Here is a 22265-nt window from a genome sequence, read left to right as displayed (position 1 = left end):
ACAGTTGATGAACAGATATATAATACTGAGGTCCAGACAACACAGATATATAATACTGGGAGGTCCTGACAACACAGATATATAATACTGGGAGGTCCTGACAACACAGATATATAATACTGGGAGGTCCTGACAACACAGATATATAATACTGGGAGGTCCTGACAACACAGATATATAATACTGAGGTCCAGACAACACAGATATATAATACTGGGAGGTCCAGACAACACAGATATATAATACTATGAGGTCCTGACAACACAGATATATAATACTGAGGTCCTGACAACACAGATATATAATACTGGGAGGTCCTGACAACACAGATATATAATACTGAGGTCCTGACAACACAGATATATAATACTGAGGTCCTGACAACACAGATATATAATACTGGGAGGTCCTGACAACACAGATATATAATACTGGGAGGTCCTGACAACACAGATATATAATACTGGGAGGTCCTGACAACACAGATATATAATACTGGGAGGTCCTGACAACACAGATATATAATACTGGGAGGTCCTGACAACACAGATATATAATACTGGGAGGTCCTGACAACACAGATATATAATACTGGGAGGTCCTGACAACACAGATATATAATACTGGGAGGTCCTGACAACACAGATATATAATACTGGGAGGTCCTGACAACACAGATATATAATACTGGGAGGTCCTGACAACACAGATATATAATACTGGGAGGTCCTGACAACACAGATATATAATACTGGGAGGTCCTGACAACACAGATATATAATACTGAGGTCCTGACAACACAGATATATAATACTGGGAGGTCCTGACAACACAGATATATAATACTGAGGTCCTGACAACACAGATATATAATACTGGGAGGTCCAGACAACACAGATATATAATACTGAGGTCCTGACAACACAGATATATAATACTGGGAGGTCCTGACAACACAGATATATAATACTGGGAGGTCCTGACAACACAGATATATAATACTGGGAGGTCCAGACAACACAGATATATAATACTGGGAGGTCCTGACAACACAGATATATAATACTGGGAGGTCCTGACAACACAGATATATAATACTGGGAGGTCCAGACAACACAGATATATAATACTGAGGTCCTGACAACACAGATATATAATACTGGGAGGTCCAGACAACACAGATATATAATACTGAGGTCCTGACAACACAGATATATAATACTGGGAGGTCCTGACAACACAGATATATAATACTGAGGTCCTGACAACACAGATATATAATACTGGGAGGTCCTGACAACACAGATATATAATACTGGGAGGTCCTGACAACACAGATATATAATACTGAGGTCCTGACAACACAGATATATAATACTGGGAGGTCCTGACAACACAGATATATAATACTGAGGTCCTGACAACACAGATATATAATACTGGGAGGTCCTGACAACACAGATATATAATACTGAGGTCCTGACAACACAGATATATAATACTGTGAGGTCCTGACAACACAGATATATAATACTGTGAGGTCCTGACAACACAGATATATAATACTGGGAGGTCCTGACAACACAGATATATAATACTGGGAGGTCCAGACAACACAGATATATAATACTGGGAGGTCCTGACAACACAGATATATAATACTGGGAGGTCCTGACAACACAGATATATAATACTGGGAGGTCCTGACAACACAGATATATAATACTGAGGTCCAGACAACACAGATATATAATACTGGGAGGTCCAGACAACACAGATATATAATACTATGAGGTCCTGACAACACAGATATATAATACTGAGGTCCTGACAACACAGATATATAATACTGGGAGGTCCTGACAACACAGATATATAATACTGAGGTCCTGACAACACAGATATATAATACTGAGGTCCTGACAACACAGATATATAATACTGGGAGGTCCTGACAACACAGATATATAATACTGGGAGGTCCTGACAACACAGATATATAATACTGGGAGGTCCTGACAACACAGATATATAATACTGGGAGGTCCTGACAACACAGATATATAATACTGGGAGGTCCTGACAACACAGATATATAATACTGGGAGGTCCTGACAACACAGATATATAATACTGGGAGGTCCTGACAACACAGATATATAATACTGGGAGGTCCTGACAACACAGATATATAATACTGGGAGGTCCTGACAACACAGATATATAATACTGGGAGGTCCTGACAACACAGATATATAATACTGGGAGGTCCTGACAACACAGATATATAATACTGGGAGGTCCTGACAACACAGATATATAATACTGGGAGGTCCTGACAACACAGATATATAATACTGGGAGGTCCTGACAACACAGATATATAATACTGGGAGGTCCAGACAACACAGATATATAATACTGGGAGGTCCTGACAACACAGATATATAATACTGGGAGGTCCTGACAACACAGATATATAATACTGGGAGGTCCTGACAACACAGATATATAATACTGGGAGGTCCGACAACACAGATATATAATACTGGGAGGTCCAGACAACACAGATATATAATACTGGGAGGTCCTGACAACACAGATATATAATACTGGGAGGTCCAGACAACACAGATATATAATACTGGGAGGTCCTGACAACACAGATATATAATACTGGGAGGTCCTGACAACACAGATATATAATACTGGGAGGTCCTGACAACACAGATATATAATACTGGGAGGTCCTGACAACACAGATATATAATACTGAGGTCCTGACAACACAGATATATAATACTGGGAGGTCCTGACAACACAGATATATAATACTGGGAGGTCCTGACAACACAGATATATAATACTGGGAGGTCCTGACAACACAGATATATAATACTGGGAGGTCCTGACAACACAGATATATAATACTGGGAGGTCCTGACAACACAGATATATACACTGGGAGGTCCTGACAACACAGATATATAATACTGGGAGGTCCTGACAACACAGATATATAATACTGGGAGGTCCTGACAACACAGATATATAATACTGGGAGGTCCTGACAACACAGATATATAATACTATGAGGTCCTGACCGACACTAATGACGACTGTGTCCTGACTAAGGATGACTGTGTCCTGACTAAGGATGACTGTGTCCTGACCGACTCTAAGGATGACTGTCTACCTGATGGTCCATCTCTCCTGCTTCCTGAACTCTTGGTCTTCTGGGCTGAAGACCCCTTCTAGATGCACTGGAAGCTTTCTTCTGTCAAATCTGAGAGAAGAAGTAGTTAAGGTGTACACAGAGTCAGTGTAATTCCTCTCATCACCTCCCTCTGAAATATACAACTACTGGCAATTAGAAAGGCAAAGAGAGGAGAGAGAGAGAGAGAGAGAGAGAGAGAGAGAGAGAGAGTGGATAGAGAGAGGGGAGAGAGAGAGTGGATAGAGAGGAGAGAGAGAGAGAGGATAGAGAGAGAGGGGAGAGAGAGGATAGGAGAGGGAGAGAGAGGGGATAGATAGAGGGGAGAGAGAGAGAGAGAGAGAGAGAGAGAGATAGGGTGGATAGAGAGAGGGGAGAGAGAGTGGATAGAGAGAGGGAGAGAGAGAGAGAGAGGAGAGAGAGGGGAGAGAGAGAGAGGGAGAGAGAGAGAGAGAGGGGAGAGGGAGAGAGGAGAGGGAGAGAGAGAGAGAGAGAGGGATAGAGAGAGGGGAGAGAGAGGGATAGAGAGGGGAGAGAGAGAGTGGATAGAGAGAGAGAGAGAGAGTGGATAGAGAGAGGGGAGAGAGGAGAGGAGAGAGAGAGAGGGAGAGAGAGGGATAGAGAGAGGGGAGAGAGAGAGAGGATAGATAGAGGGAGAGAGAGGAGAGAGAGAGAGAGAGTGGAAAGATAGAGGGGAGAGAGAGTGGATAGAGAGAGGGGAGAGAGAGTGGATAGAGAGAGGGGAGAGAGAGAGAGAGAGAGAGAGAGAGGAGAGAGAGAGGGAGAGAGAGAGAGAGGGGAGAGAGAGAGAGAGAGAGAGAGAGAGATAGGAGAGAGAGGGGAGAGAGATAATAGCTGCCCTCACAGTGTTAGACTGTAGGCTGATCTAGACTAGGTGATAGAGAGCTGGTATGGAAAGGATGGGAATTATAATCCTACCATTTGGCAAATGAAATGGGAGTGTTTTCATAGGCGGTCTTCACTGGACCAAAGACAAGTGCTTACCTGGGGAAGGCATGCTTCTACGAGACCAAGATGAAGGCCTCTGCTCCAGTTTGGACGGTGTGGCCTGGGAGAGAGAGAGGGATTGTAAGAGGGATCATGAGAGAAAGAAAGAGAGAGAGATATGAATGCACAGTCCAATTCCAGTCCTCCATTACCACCAAAAGCCCAACTCCAGTACTCACAATACGACCAGGATGGGTTGATAATAATATGACCAGGTTGATGGGTTGTTAATATGATGGGTTGTTAATATGACCAGGATGGGTTGATAATATGACCAGGATGGGTTGATAATATGACCAGGATGGGGGATTGTTACTAGATGACCAGGATGGGTTGATTATAATATGACCAGGATGGGTTGATAATATGACCAGGATGGGTTGATAATATGACCAGGATGGGTTGTTAATAATATAACTAGGATGGGTTGATAATAATATGACCAGGATGGGTTGGATAATATGACCAGGATGGAAGGTTGTTAATAATATGACCAGGATGGGGTTGATAATAATAATGACCAGGATGGGTTGATAATAATATGACCAGGATGGGTAGAATGGTTATATAATCGATAAATATTACCAGGATGGGGTTGTTAATATATGACCAGGATGGGTTGTTATAATATGACCAGGATGGGTTGATAATATGACCAGGATGGGTTGTTAATAATATGACCAGGATGGGTTGATAATATGACCAGGATGGGTTGTTAATAATATGACCAGGATAGTTGATAATATGACCAGGATGGGTTGATAATATAACTAGATGGGTTGATAATAATATGACACGGATGGGTTGATAATATAACTAGGATGGGTTGATAATATGACCAGGATGGGTTGATACAATATAACCAGGATGGGTTATATGACCAGATGGGTTGATAATAATATGACCAGGATGGGTTGAAGGATATAATATAATACGGATGGGTTGGATAATATAACTAGGATGTGGTTGATAATATGACCAGGATGGGTTGATAATAATATAACCAGGATGGGTTGATAATATAACCAGGATTGTGCCTTTGTCTTTCTTGGACAACGAAAGCGATATGAAAACCAATAGAACAGGAGAGAAATGGTATTGGGGTGGGCTCCTGCAAGAAAGAAAGAAAATCATTCAAAATACTTCCCTAGAAAGCTTTGACTTACAGTGGAATCAGGATCTGTGAGCTTTTTTTTAAAATAATACCTGTAGATTGATTCAGATCACAAGCTTTTAGGCCTACTGGGAAGCCCGGTATTTGTGCAGGGCAGGTGGCAATAAACCTAGCTGATTACGGAGTTGAGGCTGTCAGTGAAAAGCATCTCAGATATTGAGAAGATAATGTGTCTCGAGTATAATTTATAATGTTGAGAAAAAGGGGAGGGGTGTGTGGCGAACCAGTCTCTCCACAACGGCCTCCGCCCCGTCTCTCTCCACTAGGGCCTCCGCCCCGTCTCTCTCCACTACGGCCTCCGCCCCGTCTCTCTCCACTACGGCCTCCGCCCCGTCACTCCACAACGGCCTCCGCCCCGTCTCTCTCCACTACGGCCTCCGCCCCGTCTCTCTCCACTACGGCCTCCGCCCCGTCTCTCTCCACAACGGCCTCCGCCCAGTCTCTCTCCACAACGGCCTCCGCCCCGTCTCTCTCCACAACGGCCTCCGCCCCGTCTCTCTCCACTACGGCCTCCGCCCCGTCTCTCTCCACAACGGCCTCCGCCCCGTCTCTCTCCACAACGGCCTCCGCCCCGTCTCTCCACAACGGCCTCCGCCCCGTCTCTCTCCACTACGGCCTCCGCCCCGTCTCTCTCCACTACGGCCTCCGCCCCGTCTCTCTCCACTACGGCCTCCGCCCCGTCTCTCCACAACGGCCTCCGCCCCGTCTCTCTCCACTACGGCCTCCGCCCCGTCTCTCTCCACTACGGCCTCCGCCCCGTCTCTCTCCACTACGGCCTCCGCCCCGTCTCTCTCCACTACGGCCTCCGCCCCGTCTCTCCACTACGGCCTCCACCCAGTCTCTCTGTACCCCCATCTATACAGTCACTAACTCTACCTCAATTACCTCCACTAACCTGTACCCCCATCTATACATAGTCACTAACTCTACCTACATATTACCTCCACTAACCTGTACCCCCATCTATACATAGTCACTAACTCTACCTACATATTACCTCCACTAACCTGTACCCCCATCTATACATAGTCACTAACTCTACCTACATATTACCTCCATTAACCTGTAAATTTCATCTATACATAGTCACTAACTCTACCTACATATTACCTCCACTAACCTTAAATTTCATCCATACATAGTCACTAACTCTACCTATATATACCTATCAATCAGCCTCTATCTATACATAAATAATAACTCTACCTATACATATTACCTCCATCAACTGTACCCCCATCTATACATAGTCAACTACCTACATATTACCTCCACTAACCTGTAACCCATCTATACATAGTCTAATCCTACCTACACATTACCTCCACTAACCTGTACCATCTACATAGTCACTAATCTCACCATATTAGCCTCCACTAACCTGTACCCCCATCTATACATAGTCACTAACTCTACTCTACATATTACCTCCACTAACCTGTACCCCATCTATACATAGTCACTAACTCTACCTTATTACCTCCACTAACCTGTACCCCATCTATACATAGTCACTAACTCTACCTACATATTACCTCCACTAACCTGTACCCTCATCTATGTCCCACTAACTCTACCCAATTCCCTCCACTAACCACCCCATATTACTCTCCACTAACCTGTACCCCCATCTATACATAGTCACTAACTCTACCTACATATTACCTCCACTAACCTGTACCCCCATCTATACATAGTCACTAACTCTACCTAATATTACCTACATATTACCTCCACTAACCTGTACCCTCATCTATACATAGTCACTAACTCCACTCACATACATATTACCTCCACTAACCTTCTTGCCCCCATCTATACATAGTCACTAACTCTACCTACATATTACCTCCACTAACCTGTACCCCCCATCTATACATAGTCACTAACTCTACCTACATATTACCTCCACTAACCTGTACCCCATCTATACATAGTCACTAACTCTACCTACATATTACCTCCACTAACCTGTACCCTCATCTATACATAGTCACTAACTCTACCTACATATTACCTCCACTAACCTCTACCCCCATCTATACATAGTCACTAACTCTACCTACATATTACCTCCACTAACCTGTACCCCCATCTATACATAGTCACTAACTCTACCTACATATTACCTCCAAATTTCTCTTATTATTATTAGTCACTCTCCACTAACCTGTACCCCATCTATACATAGTCACTAACTCTACCTACATATTACCTCCACTAACCTGTACCACCATCTATACATAGTCACTAACTCTACCTACATATTACCTCCATTACCTCCACTAACCTGTACCCCATCTATACATAGTCACTAACTCTACCTACATATTACCTCCACTTAACCTGTACCCCCATCTATACATAGTCACTAACTCTACCTACATATTACCTCCACTAACCTGTAAAAATTTCATCTATACATAGTCACTAACTCTACCTACATATTACCTCCACTAACCTGTACCCCCATCTATACATAGTCACTAACTCTACCTACATATTACCTCCACTAACCTGTACCCCCCATCTATACATAGTCACTAACTCTACCTACATATTACCTCCACTAACCTGTACCCCCATCTATACATAGTCACTAACTCTACCTACATAATAACCTCCACTAACCCCACACCCCATCTATACATAGTCACTAACTCTACCTACATATTACCTCCACTAACCTGTACCACCATCTATACATAGTCACTAACTCTACCTACATATTACCTCCACTAACCTGTACCCCATCTATACATAGTCACTAACTCTACCTACATATTACCTCCACTAACCTCTACCCCCATCTATACATAGTCACTAACTCTACCTCTACATATTACCTCAATTACCTCCACTAACCTGTACCCCCATCTATACATAGTCACTAACTCTACCTACATATTACCTCCACTCCAAACCTGTACCCCCATCTATACATAGTCACTAACTCTACCTACATATTACCTCCACTAACCTCTACCCCATCTATACATAGTCACTAACTCTACCTACATATTACCTCCACTAACCTGTACCCCATCTATACATAGTCACTAACTCTACCTACATATTACCTCCATTATCCACTCCACTAACCTGTCACTAACCCATCTACATAACCTGTCACTAACTCTACCTACATATTACCTCCACTAACCTGTACCCCCATCACTATACATAGTCACTAACTCTACCCCCCATCTATACATATTACCTCCACTAACCTGTACCCCCATCTATACATAGTCACTAACTCTACCTACATATTACCTCCACTAACCTGTACCCCCATCTATACATAGTCACTAACTCTACCTACATATTACCTCCACTAACTCATAACCCCCATCTATACATAGTCACTAACTCTACCACATATTACCTCCACTAACCTGTACCCCATCTATACATAGTCACTAACTCTACCTACATATTACCTCCACTAACCTGTACCCCCATCTATACATAGTCACTAACTCCACTACATATTACCTCCACTAACCTGTACCCCCATCTATACATAGTCACTAACTCTACCTACATATTACCTCCACTAACCTGTACCCCCATCTATACATAGTCACTAACTCTACCTACATATTACCTCCACTAACCTGTACCCCCATCTATACATAGTCACTAACTCTACCTACATATTACCTCAATTACCTCCACTAACCTGTACCCCCATCTATACATAGTCACTAACTCTACCTACATATTACCTCCACTAACCTGTACCCCCATCTATACATAGTCACTAACTCTACCTACATATTACCTCCACTAACCTGTACCCCCATCTATACATAGTCACTAACTCTACCTACATATTACCTCCACTAACCTGTACCCCATCTATACATAGTCACTAACTCTACCTACATATTACCTCCACTAACCTGTACCCCATCTATACATAGTCACTAACTCTACCTACATATTACCTCCACTAACCTGTACCCCCATCTATACATAGTCACTAACTCTACCTACATATTACCTCCACTAACCTGTACCCCCATCTATACATAGTCACTAACTCTACCTACATATTACCTCCACTAACCTGTACCCCCATCTATACATAGTCACTAACTCTACCTACACCATCTATACATAGTCACTCCACTAACCTGTACCACTACATCTATACATAGTCACTAACTCTACCTACATATTACCTCCACTAACCTGTACCACCATCTATACATAGTCACTAACTCTACCTACATATTACCTCCACTAACCTGTACCCCCATCTATACATAGTCACTAACTCTACCTACATATTACCTCCACTAACCTGTACCCCCATCTATACATAGTCACTAACTCTACCTACATATTACCTCCACTAACCTGTACCCCCATCTATACATAGTCACTAACTCTACCTACATATTACCTCCATTACCTCCACTAACCTGTACCCCCATCTATACATAGTCACTAACTCTACCTACATATTACCTCCATTACCTCCACTAACCTGTACCCCCATCTATACATAGTCACTAACTCTACCTACATATTACCTCCACCTACTAACCTGTACCCCATCTATACATAGTCACTAACTCTACCTACATATTACCTCCACTAACCTGTACCCCCATCTATACATAGTCACTAACTCTACCTACATATTACCTCCACTAACCTGTACCCCATCTATACATAGTCACTAACTCTACCTACATATTACCTCCACTAACCTGTACCCCCATCTATACATAGTCACTAACTCTACCTACATATTACCTCCACTAACCTGTACCCCCATCTATACATAGTCACTAACTCTACCTACATATTACCTCCACTAACCTGTACCCCATCTATACATAGTCACTAACTCTACCTACATATTACCTCCACTAACCTGTACCCCATCTATACATAGTCACTAACTCTCTACCTACATATTACACTCCACTAACCTGTACCCCCATCTATACATAGTCACTAACTCTACCTACATATTACCTCCACTAACCTGTACCCCCATCTATACATAGTCACTAACTCTACCTACATATTACCTCCACTAACCTGTACCCCCCATCTATACATAGTCACTAACTCTACCTACATATTACCTCCACTAACCTGTACCCCCATCTATACATAGTCACTAACTCTACCTACATATTACCTAACCTTACCTCCATAGTCACCAACTAACCTGTACCCCCATCTATACATAGTCACTAACTCTACCTACATATTACCTCCACTAACCTGTACCCCATCTATACATAGTCACTAACTCTACCTACATATTACCTCCACTAACCTGTACCACCATCTATACATAGTCACTAACTCTACCTACATATTACTCCACTAACCTGTACCCCCATCTATACATAGTCACTAACTCTACCTACATATTACCTCCACTAACCTGTACCCCATCTATACATAGTCACTAACTCTACCTACATATTACCTCCACTAACCTGTACCCCCATCTATACATAGTCACTAACTCTACCTACATATTACCTCCACTAACCTGTACCCCCATCTATACATAGTCACTAACTCTACCTACATATTACCTCCACTAACCTGTACCCCCATCTATACATAGTCACTAACTCTACCTACATATTACCTCCACTAACCTGTACCACCATCTATACATAGTCACTAACTCTACCTACATATTACCTCCACTAACCTGTACCACCATCTATACATAGTCACTAACTCTACCTACATATTACCTCCACTAACCTGTACCCCCATCTATACATAGTCACTAACTCTACCTACATATTACCTCCACTAACCTCTACCCCCATCTATACATAGTCACTAACTCTACCTACATATTACCTCCACTAACCTGTACCACCATCACATTGACTCGTTAGTTTATATAGTAAATATTTTTCTTAAAACTGCCTTGTTGGTTCAGGGCTTGTAAGTCCCTGTAAGGTGAAACATCGGTTGTATTCGACGCAGGTGAGAAATACAATGTGATAGTTGTGTTGGATAAATAAGATACATGATGACTAACCAAAATACACACAGGCTCATTTAAATCCACTATATTATGCAAATTAACCTATAGACCAATGGATGAACAGCATTATTAACCTATAGACCAATGGATAAACAGCATTATTAACCTATAGACCAATGGATAAACAGCATTATTAACCTATAGACCAATGGATAAACAGCATTATTAACCTATAGACCAATGAATAAACACCATTATTAACCTATAGACCAATGGATAAACAGCATTATTAACCTATAGACCAATGGATGAACATCATTATTAACCTATAGACCAATGGATGAACATCATTATTAACCTATAGACCAATGGATAAACAGCATTATTAACCTATAGACCAATGAATAAACAGCATTATTAACCTATAGACCAATGGATAAACATCATTATTAACCTATAGACCAATGGATAAACATCATTATTAACCTATAGACCAATGGATAAACATCATTATTAACCTATAGACCAATGGATAAACATCATTATTAACCTATAGACCAATGGATAAACAGCATTATTAACCTATAGACCAATGGATAAACATCATTATTAACCTATAGACCAATGGATAAACATCATTATTAACCTATAGACCAATGGATAAACAGCATTATAGACCAATGGATAAACATCATTTATTAACCTATAGACCAATGGATGAACATCATTATTAACCTATAGACCAATGGATAAACAGCATCATTAACCTATAGACCAATGAATAAACATCATTATTAACCTATAGACCAATGGATAAACACCATTATTAACCTATAGACCAATGGAGGAAACCCCTGGTGTGTAGGTCAGAGAGAGAATGAGAGAAAGAGAGGAAACCCAGAGAGAATGAGAAAGAGGAAACCCTGGTGTGTAGGTCAGAGAGAATGAGAGAAAGGGTAGAAAGAGCAGTAGCCAAATTGTTCATTGTTTAGGGAATAGGGTGCCATAGGGCTCTGGGTCTAAAAGTAGTGCACTATGTAGGGAATAGGGTTCCATAGGGCTCTGGTCTAAAGTAGTGCACTATATAGGGAATAGGTGCCATAGGGCTCTGGTCTAAAGTACTGCACTATATAGGGAATAGGGTCCCATAGGGCTCCTGGTCTAAAGTAGTACTATATAGGGAATAGGGTTCCATAAGACTCTGGTCTAAAGTAGTGCACTATATATGGGGCTCTGGTCTATAGTAGTACCACTATATAGAATAGGGCTCTGGTCTATAGTAGTACCACTATATAGGGAATAGGGCTCTGGTCTATAGTAGTACCACTATATAGGGAATAGGGCTCTGGTCTATAGTAGTACCACTATATAGGGAATAATTCTGGTCTACATTCCACTATAGGGAATAAACTCTGACAGCAGAAATATTTTTTTTAATAGGAGTCTGTTTTACCTATCTGAACTGGAAGTAGTACATCTGATGAATAGGGCCTGGTCTATAGCTTCCACTGGAAAACAGAGCTGGTCTATTAACCACTATATGGAATAGGGCTCTGATGAACCTCAGCTTCTCTGGAATACTCTGAGCTATAGTAGTGTAATATATAGGGAATAGGGCTCTGGTCTATGGAACTATCAGGGAATAGGGCTCACTATATTAATTATAGGAAACTCTGGTGAACCTAGTGCCTCTATATAGGAATACAGAGCTATATTAATTATGGGCTCTGGTCTAAAGTCAGCTGCACTCTGGAATACAGAGTCTTTATTAATTATGGAATAGGGCTCTGGTCTATGAACCACTTCCTAGGGAATGAGGGCTCTGGTCTATATAGTAATTATAGGAAAACTCTGGTCTATAGAACCCACTATCTCTGGAATACTCTGAGTCTATATTAATTATGGAATAGAACTCGGTCTATGAGTACCAGCTTATCTGGAATAGGGCTCTGGTCTATAGTAGTACCACTATATAGGGAACTCTGGTCTAACTCCTAGTACCTCTGGAAAATAGGGCAGGTCTTATTAATTATATAAATAGGGCTGGTCTATGTACCTCAGCTATCTGGGAATAGGGCTCTGGTCTATAGTAGTACCATATATAAGGAAAGGGCTCTGATCTAACCTCAGCTTCCTATGGAAAATAGGGCTCTGGTCTATTAATTATGGAAACTCTGATGAACCTCAGCTTCCTAGGGAAAACTCTGGTCTATTAATTATGGAAACATCTGGTCTATGAACCTCAGCTATCCTCTGGAATACAGAGCTCTTATTGCATTATGGAATAGGGCTCTGGTCTACTCCTAGCTTCCTCTATAAAATAGAGCTTTATTAATTATGGAAACTCTGGTCTAAGTAGTTCCTATATGGAAAACTCTGGTCTTTATTAATTATGGAAACTCTGGTCTATGAACCACAGCTTCCTCTGGAAAACCAGCTTATTAATTATGGAAACATTCTGAAGAAAAAAACTGACAGCAGAAATATTTTTTTTAAATAAAAGTGTTTTACCTTCTGAACTGGAAACATCTGATGAACCTCAGCTTCCTCTGGAATACAGAGCTTTATTAATTATGGAAACATCTGATGAACCTCAGCTTCCTCTGGAATACAGAGCTATATTAATTATGGAAACATCTGATGAACCTCAGCTTCCTCTGGAATACAGAGCTATATTAATTATGGAAACATCTGATGAACCTCAGCTTCCTCTGGAATACAGAGCTATATTAATTATGGAAACATCTGATGAACCTCAGCTTCCTCTGGAATACAGAGCTTTATTAATTATGGAAACATCTGATGAACCTCAGCTTCCTCTGGAATACAGAGCTATATTAATTATGGAAACATCTGATGAACCTCAGCTTCCTCTGGAAAACAGAGCTTTATTAATTATGGAAACATCTGATGAACCTCAGCTTCCTCTGGAATACAGAGCTTTATTAATTATGGAAACATCTGATGAACCTCAGCTTCCTCTGGAAACAGAGCTTTATTAATTATGGAAACATCTGATGAACCTCAGCTTCCTCTGGAATACAGAGCTTTATTAATTATGGAAACATCTGATGAACCTCAGCTTCCTCTGGAATACAGAGCTTTATTAATTATGGAAACATCTGATGAACCTCAGCTTCCTCTGGAAAACAGAGCTTTATTAATTATGGAAACATCTGATGAACCTCAGCTTCCTCTGGAAAACAGAGCTTTATTAATTATGGAAACATCTGATGAACCTCAGCTTCCTCTGGAAAACAGAGCTTTATTAATTATGGAAACATCTGATGAACCTCAGCTTCCTCTGGAAAACAGAGCTTTATTTTATAATAATAGTCTGAATAGTGAGTGCAGACAGTGTGTTTGGTGTGTGTGTGTGTGTGTGTTTGGTGTGTGTGTGTGTGTGTGTGTGTGTGTGTGTGTGTGTGTGTTGTGTGTGTGTGTGTGTGTGTGTGTGTGTGTGTGTGTGTGTGTGTGTGTGTGTGTGTGTGTTGTTTGGTGTGTGTGTGTGTGTGTGTTTGGTGTGTGTGTGTGTGTGTGTTTGGTGTGTGTGTGTGTGTGTGTGTGTGTGTTTGGTGTGTGTGTGTGTATGTGTTTGGTGTGTGTGTGTGTGTTTGGTGTGTGTGTTTTTGGTGTGTGTGTTTGGTGTGTGTGTTTGGTGTGTGTGTGTGTGTTTGGTGTGTGTGTGTGTGTGTGTGTTTGGTGTGTGCGTGTGTGTGTGTGTGTTTGGTGTGTTTGGTGTGTGTGTGTGTGTGTGTGTGTGTGTTTGGTGTGTGTTTGGTGTGTGTTTGGTGTGTGTGTGTGTGTGGTGTGTGTGTGTGTGTGTGGTACCAACCTGGGGGTAGAGGGGACACTATGTCGAAGGCAGAGTCATCAGTCTCCTCTCTGCCCTCTGACAGAACATCACTCTGGAAAACAGAGACAAGGATTTAACACAACACAACTTGAGGGTTTAAAGAGAAGACAGTTGAATTGCCCTTCAGAGAAGACAGTTGAATTGCCATTCAGAGAAGACAGTTGAATTGCCATTCAGAGAAGACAGTTGAATTGCCATTCAGAGAAGACAGTTGAATTGCCATTCAGAGAAGACAGTTGAATTGCCATTCAGAGAAGACAGTTGAATTGCCATTCAGAAAGACAGTTGAATTGCCATTCAGAGAAGACAGTTGAATTGCCATTGAATTGCCATTCAGAGAAGACAGTTGAATTGCCGTTCAGAGAAGACAGTTGAATTGCCATTCAGGGTTTAAAGAGAAGACAGTTGAATTGCCATTCAGAGTTTAAAGAGAGACTGCTGTTTGTGCTGTTTGTGGTGAAAAACCATCATTTTGGCATAAAAATACCTTCATGAACGAGACCTTCATTTCTAAGACTGGGAAACTTTGGTCGAGATAACTCTCTGACTTACACTGTTAATACACACACACACACACACACACACACACACACACACACACACAGTCATGATGCCGTCACCTCCACCCCCCACACACACACACACACACTGTTAATACACACACACTCTGTCCTGTCATGATGCTGTCACCTCCACCCAAGTCTGAAACCCTCTAAGCCCTCGGCTCGTTCCTCTCAGACACTCTGTCCTGTCATGATGCTGTCACCTCCACCCCAGTCTGAAACCCTCTAAGCCCTCGGCTCGTTCCTCTCAGACACTCTGTCCTGTCACCTCCACCCCAGTCTGAAACCCTCTAAGCCCTCGGCTCGTTCCTCTCAGACACTCTGTCCTGTCATGATGCTGTCACCTCCACCCCAGTCTGAAACCCTCTAAGCCCTCGGCTCGTTCCTCTCAGACACTCTGTCCTGTCATGATGCTGTCACCTCCACCCCAGTCTGAAACCCTCTAAGCCCTCGGCTCGTTCCTCTCAGACACTCTGTCCTGTCATGATGCTGTCACCTCCACCCCAGTCTGAAACCCTCTAAGCCCTTGGCTCGTTCCTCTCAGACACTCTGTCCTGTCATGATGCTGTCACCTCCACCCCAGTCTGAAACCCTCTAAGCCCTCGGCTCGTTCCTCTCAGACACTCTGTCCTGTCACCTCCACCCCAGTCTGAAACCCTCTAAGCCCTCGGCTCGTTCCTCTCAGACACTCTGTCCTGTCATGATGCTGTCACCTCCACCCAAGTCTGAAACCCTCTAAGCCCTCGGCTCGTTCTCAGACACTCTGTCCTGTCATGATGCTGTCACTCTCTGAAACCCTCAACCCTCGCCGTTCCTCTCAGACACTCTGTCCTGTCACCTCCACCCCAGTCTGAAAACCCTCTAAGCCCTCGGCTCGTTCCTCTCAGACACTCTGTCCTGTCATGATGCTGTCACCTCCACCCAAGTCTGAAACCCTCTAAGCCCTCGGCTCGTTCCTCTCAGACACTCTGTCAACGCCCCAGCGGCTTACAGGAGAATTCAACCCCCCTTGGCTCGTTCCTCTCAGACACTCTGTCAACGCCCCCTACAGGAGAATTCAACCCCCTTGGCATTTTAACTATTTTGTTGCCTTTACAACCTGGAATTAAAATGGATTTTTAGGGGGTTTGTATCATTTGATTTACACAATATGCCTGAAAATGCAAAATATAGTTTATTGTGAAACAAACAAGACACACAAAAAAAATGAAAACATGAACGTGCGTAACTATTAACCCCCCCCCCCCACCCCAGCTGCAAGACTGAGATGGGTCCTTTTCTACCCCAGGGTTCACTTTAAAAAGAGGACTGAGATGGGTCCTTTTCTACCCCAGGGTTCACTTTAAAAAGAGGACTGAGATGGGTCCTTTTCTACCCCAGGGTTCACTTTAAAAAGGACTGAGATGGGTCCTTTTCTACCCCAGGGTTCACTTTAAAAAGAGGACTGAGATGGGTCCTTTTCTACCCCAGAGTTCACTTTAAAGAGGACTGAGATGGGTCCTTTTCTACCCCAGAGTTCACTTTAAAGAGGACTGAGATGGGTCCTTTTCTACCCCAGAGTTCCCTTTAAAGAGGACTGAGATGGGTCCTTTTCTACCCCAGAGTTCACTTTAAAGAGGACTGAGATGGGTCCTTTTCTACCCCAGAGTTCACTTTAAAGAGGACTGAGATGGGTCCTTTTCTACCCCAGAGTTCCCTTTAAAGAGGACTGAGATGGGTCCTTTTCTACCCCAGAGTTCACTTTAAAGAGGACTGAGATGGGTCATTTTAATATGTGATAACACCCTAAGAGATTTCCACACTTGGATTGTCCAACATTTGCCCATTATTATTTTCTAAATTCTTCAAGCTCTGTCAAATTGGTTGTTGATCATTGCTAGACAACCATTTTCAGGTCTTGACAAAGATTTCCAAGTAGATTTAAGTTAAAACTATAACTCGTGCACTCAAGAACATTAACTAACTTCTTGGTCAGCAACTCCAGTGTAGGTGTGGCCTTGTGTTTTAGGTCAATGTCCTGCTGAAAGGTGAATTCATCTCCCAGTGTCTGGTGGAAAGCAGACTGAACCAGGTTATTGTCCTGCTGAAAGGTGAATTCATCTCCCAGTGTCTGGTGGAAAGCAGACTGAACCAGGTTATTGTCCTGCTGAAAGGTGAATTCATCTCCCAGTGTCTGGGGAAAGCAGACTGAACCAGGTTATTGTCCTGCTGAAAGGTGAATTCATTTCCCAGTGTCTGGTGGAAAGCAGACTGAACCAGGTTATTGTCCTGCTGAAAGGTGAATTCATCTCCCAGGTGTCTGCTGAAAGGTGGAAAGCAGACTGAACCAGGTTATTGTCCTGCTGAAAGGTGACTTCATCTCCCATCTCCCAGTGTCTGGTGGAAAGCAGACTGAACCAGGTTATTGTCCTGCTGAAAGGTGAATTCATCTCCCAGTGTCTGGTGGAAAGCAGACTGAACCAGGTTATTGTCCTGCTGAAAGGTGACTTCATCTCCCAGTGTCTGGTGGAAAGCAGACTGAACCAGGTTATTCATCTCCCAGTGTCTGGTGGAAAGCAGACTGAACCAGGTTATTGTCCTGCTGAAAGGTGAATCTCCCAGGTGACTTCATCTCCCAGTGTCTGGTGGAAAGCAGACTGAACCAGGTTATTGTCCTGCTGAAAGGTGACTTCATCTCCCAGTGTCTGGAAAGCAGACTGAACCAGGTTATTGTCCTGCTGAAAGGTGGTGTCTGGTGGAAAGCAGACTGAACCAGGTTATTGTCCTGTTGAAAGGTTTCATCTCCCAGTGTCTGGTGGAAAGCAGACTGAACCAGGTTATTCATCTCCCAGTGTCTGGTGGAAAGCAGACTGAACCAGGTTATTGTCCTGCTGAAAGGTGACTTCATCTCCAGTGTCTGGTGGAAAGCCTGAACAGTGTCTGCTGAAAGGTGAATTCTTCTCCCAGTGTCTGGTGGAAAGCAGACTGAACCAGGTTATTGTCCTGCTGAAAGGTGACTTCATCTCCCAGTGTCTGGTGGAAAACAGACTCTCCCAGAACCAGGTTATTCATCTCCCAGTGTCTGGTGGAAAGCAGACTGAACCAGGTTATTGTCCTGCTGAAAGGTGACTTCATCTCCCAGTGTCTGGTGGAAAACAGACCTGAACCAGGTTAAAACAGACTTTATTCATCTCCCAGTGTCTGGTGGAAAGCAGACTGAACCAGGTTATTGTCCTGCTGAAAGGTGAATTCATCTCCCAGTGTCTGGTGGAAAGCAGACTGAACCAGGTTATTGTCCTGCTGAAAGGTGAAAAGGTCATCTCCCAGTGTCTGGTGGAAAGCAGACTGAACCAGGTTATTGTCCTGCTGAAAGGTGAATTCATCTCCCAGTGTCTGGTGGAAAGCAGACTGAACCAGGTTATTGTCCTGCTGAAAGGTGACTTCATCTCCCAGTGTCTGGTGGAAAGCAGACTGAACCAGGTTATTGTCCTGCTGAAAGGTGAATTCATCTCCCAGTGTCTGGTGGAAAGCAGACTGAACCAGGTTATTGTCCTGCTGAAAGGTGAATTCATCTCCCAGTGTCTGGTGGAAAGCAGACTGAACCAGGTTATTGTCCTGCTGAAAGGTGAATTCATCTCCCAGTGTCTGGTGGAAAGCAGACTGAACCAGGTTATTGTCCTGCTGAAAGGTGAATTCATCTCCCAGTGTCTGGTGGAAAGCAAAACCAGGTTATTGTCCTGCTGAAAGGTGAATTCATCTCCCAGTGTCTGGTGGAAAGCAAACTGAACCAGGTTTTCCTCTAGGATGTTGCCTGTGCTCATCTCCATTCCATTTTTATTTTAATCCTGAAAAACTCCCCAGTCCTTAACGATGACAAGCATACCCATAACATGATGCAGCAACCACTATGCTTGAATATATGAGGAGTGGTACTCAGTAATGTGTTGTATTGATTTGCCCCAAACATAACACTGTATTCAGGACAAACATTGTATTACCTTGCCACATGCTCTACAGTTTTAATACCTGGCCGGGTGTAGAGGTCATGACCCAAACTCTTCCTACCTGTTTTACAGGCCGGGCGTAGAGGTCATGACCCAAACTCTTCCTACCTGTTTTACAGGCCGGGCGTAGAGGTCATGACCCAAACTCTTCCTACCTGTTTTACAGGCCGGGCGTAGAGGTCATGACCCAAACTCTTCCTACCTGTTTTACAGGCCGGGCGTAGAGGTCATGACCCAAACTCTTCCTACCTGTTTTACAGGCCGGGCGTAGAGGTCATGACCCAAACTCTTCCTACCTGTTTTACAGGCCGGGCGTAGAGGTCATGACCCAAACTCTTCCTACCTGTTTTACAGGCCGGGCGTAGAGGTCATGACCCAAACTCTTCCTACCTGTTTTACAGGCCGGGCGTAGAGGTCATGACCCAAACTCTTCCTACCTGTTTTACAGGCCGGGCGTAGAGGTCATGACCCAAACTCTTCCTACCTGTTTTACAGGCCGGGCGTAGAGGTCATGACCCAAACTCTTCCTACCTGTTTTACAGGCCGGGCGACCCAAACTACCTGAGGTCATGACCCAAACTCTTCCTACCTGTTTTACAGGCCGGGCGTAGAGGTCATGACCCAAACTCTTCCTACCTGTTTTACAGGCCGGGCGTAGAGGTCATGACCCAAACTCTTCCTACCTGTTTTACAGGCCGGGCGTAGAGGTCATGACCCAAACTCTTCCTACCTGTTTTACAGGCCGGGCGTAGAGGTCATGACCCAAACTCTTCCTACCTGTTTTACAGGCCGGGCGTAGAGGTCATGACCCAAACTCTTCCTACCTGTTTTACAGGCCGGGCGTAGATGTCATATCCGTCTCTGGTCGGACTTCTCCCCCGGCGATCCAGAGACTGGTAGACATGACCATCTTCATCTGACAGAACCGATCTCTCTAAGTCCTCCTCCTCCTCTTCATCATCATCATCATCATCATGGTCTTCAGAGAGCCCAGGAGAGGGCAAGCGAGGCCGGCCGGCCAAAGATTCTGGCTCTCCGTCTCTAAATAAAGACATGAGAGAGAGAGAGAGAGAGAGAGAGAGATCACAGATCTACTCCTCTAGACTGGTATCACTGATTCACAGCTTTGGTCACTGAGGGCAGACTACTGTAAGTGACCTACTACAGATATAGGATCTTCATTTGATCATCATGTTGTTGCAGGAATTTTTTTTGTAGTTGTATTCAATGTTTTTTTTAAAAGGTTGCTAATGTTTATAATTTTCCACTTATTTTGCCCTAATGAGAAATATATCAACCACCACAAAACATGTATATAATTACAATCCACATAGTAATTCACATTTCCTGTTGCTGCAGGATTATTTTCCTGCTGTGAAAAACTGGGTCAAATTAAGATACGGCATCTGTAGTTGGCACTGCAGGCTCTCTCTCAATTCATCTGTCCTCGAACTCTTCCTCAAAACATATTGGAGAAGAAGGTCTGAGGGGCGGGACCTTGGAACCTTCTCCTCCAATACGTTTCAAACAAGACGCTAGGAGACAGGATGCAAGGAATCGCAGAAGAATTGATTGTCAGACTCGGTGATGTTGACGGATTCTGAGTGACACCAACAAGCCAAGGCGGCCTAACCTAGTGTAGAGCGCTGTGCTGGCGTAAGGCTCGAACGCGGTGTGTGTCTCTGAGCGTGAGCAGTCACTCTCGGAGAAGGATCTGGGGCGTGCGGGAGGGAGGGCGATGGTCCGGCCGGTCAACGACGACGACAAGATGGCGGCTGCCAAGGCAGACCTGTAGTACGGACAAAGACGAAGCAAGAGGAAGTGGAGGATAAGGTAGAAAACACACCTGGAAGTGGATGAGGGTTCATAAGAGGATGAGGGTTAAAGAGGAAGTGGAGGATACAGACAAAAGTAGAAAACACACTGTCACTATGGATGAGGGTTCATTAAGCACAGATGGATGAGGGTTCATAAATACACAGATGGATGAGGGTTCATTAAACACTGATGGATGAGGGTTAAAGAGGAAGTGGAGGATACAGACAAAAGTAGAAAACACACTGTCACTATGGATGAGGGTTCATTAAACACAGATGGATGAGGGTTCATAAATACACAGATGGATGAGGGTTCATTAAACACAGATGGATGAGGGTTCACAGATGGATGAGGGTTCATTAAGGATGAGGGTTCATTAAGCACACAGATGGATGAGGGTTCATTAAGCACAGATGGATGAGGGTTCATTAAGCACAGATGGATGAGGGTTCATTAAGCACAGATGGATGAGGGTTCATTAAAACAGATGGATGAGGGTTCATTAAGCACAGATGGATGAGGGTTCATTAACACACAAATGGATGAGGGTTCATTAACACACAAATGGATGAGGGTTCATTAAACACAGATGGATGAGGGTTCATTAAACACAGATGGATGAGGGTTCATTAACACACATATGGATGAGGGTTCATTAAACAAAGA

General features: G+C 43.4%; 1 protein-coding gene across 1 annotated transcript; it reads right to left on the bottom strand.

Moving 5' to 3' along the window:
* Window positions 1–3254: 3254 nt before the first annotated feature.
* Window positions 3255–21627, bottom strand: LOC135566806 (centrosomal protein of 89 kDa-like; the record flags this gene model as incomplete). The annotated part of the gene is made up of 6 exons (XM_065014412.1): window positions 3255–3286; window positions 4220–4283; window positions 13891–13928; window positions 15215–15287; window positions 20606–20822; window positions 21415–21627. Coding segments are annotated over 6 exons (637 nt in total), but the record flags the coding sequence as incomplete, so codon positions are not given.
* Between the last annotated feature and the right edge of the window lie 638 nt (window positions 21628–22265).

Source organism: Oncorhynchus nerka, unplaced genomic scaffold, assembly GCF_034236695.1.
Source record: "Oncorhynchus nerka isolate Pitt River unplaced genomic scaffold, Oner_Uvic_2.0 unplaced_scaffold_3275, whole genome shotgun sequence".
In the NCBI taxonomy this organism is placed as follows: Eukaryota; Metazoa; Chordata; class Actinopteri; order Salmoniformes; family Salmonidae; genus Oncorhynchus; species Oncorhynchus nerka.
The sequence above is the reverse complement of the archived record's forward strand: the minus strand, read 5'-3'. Positions and strand labels throughout refer to the sequence as shown.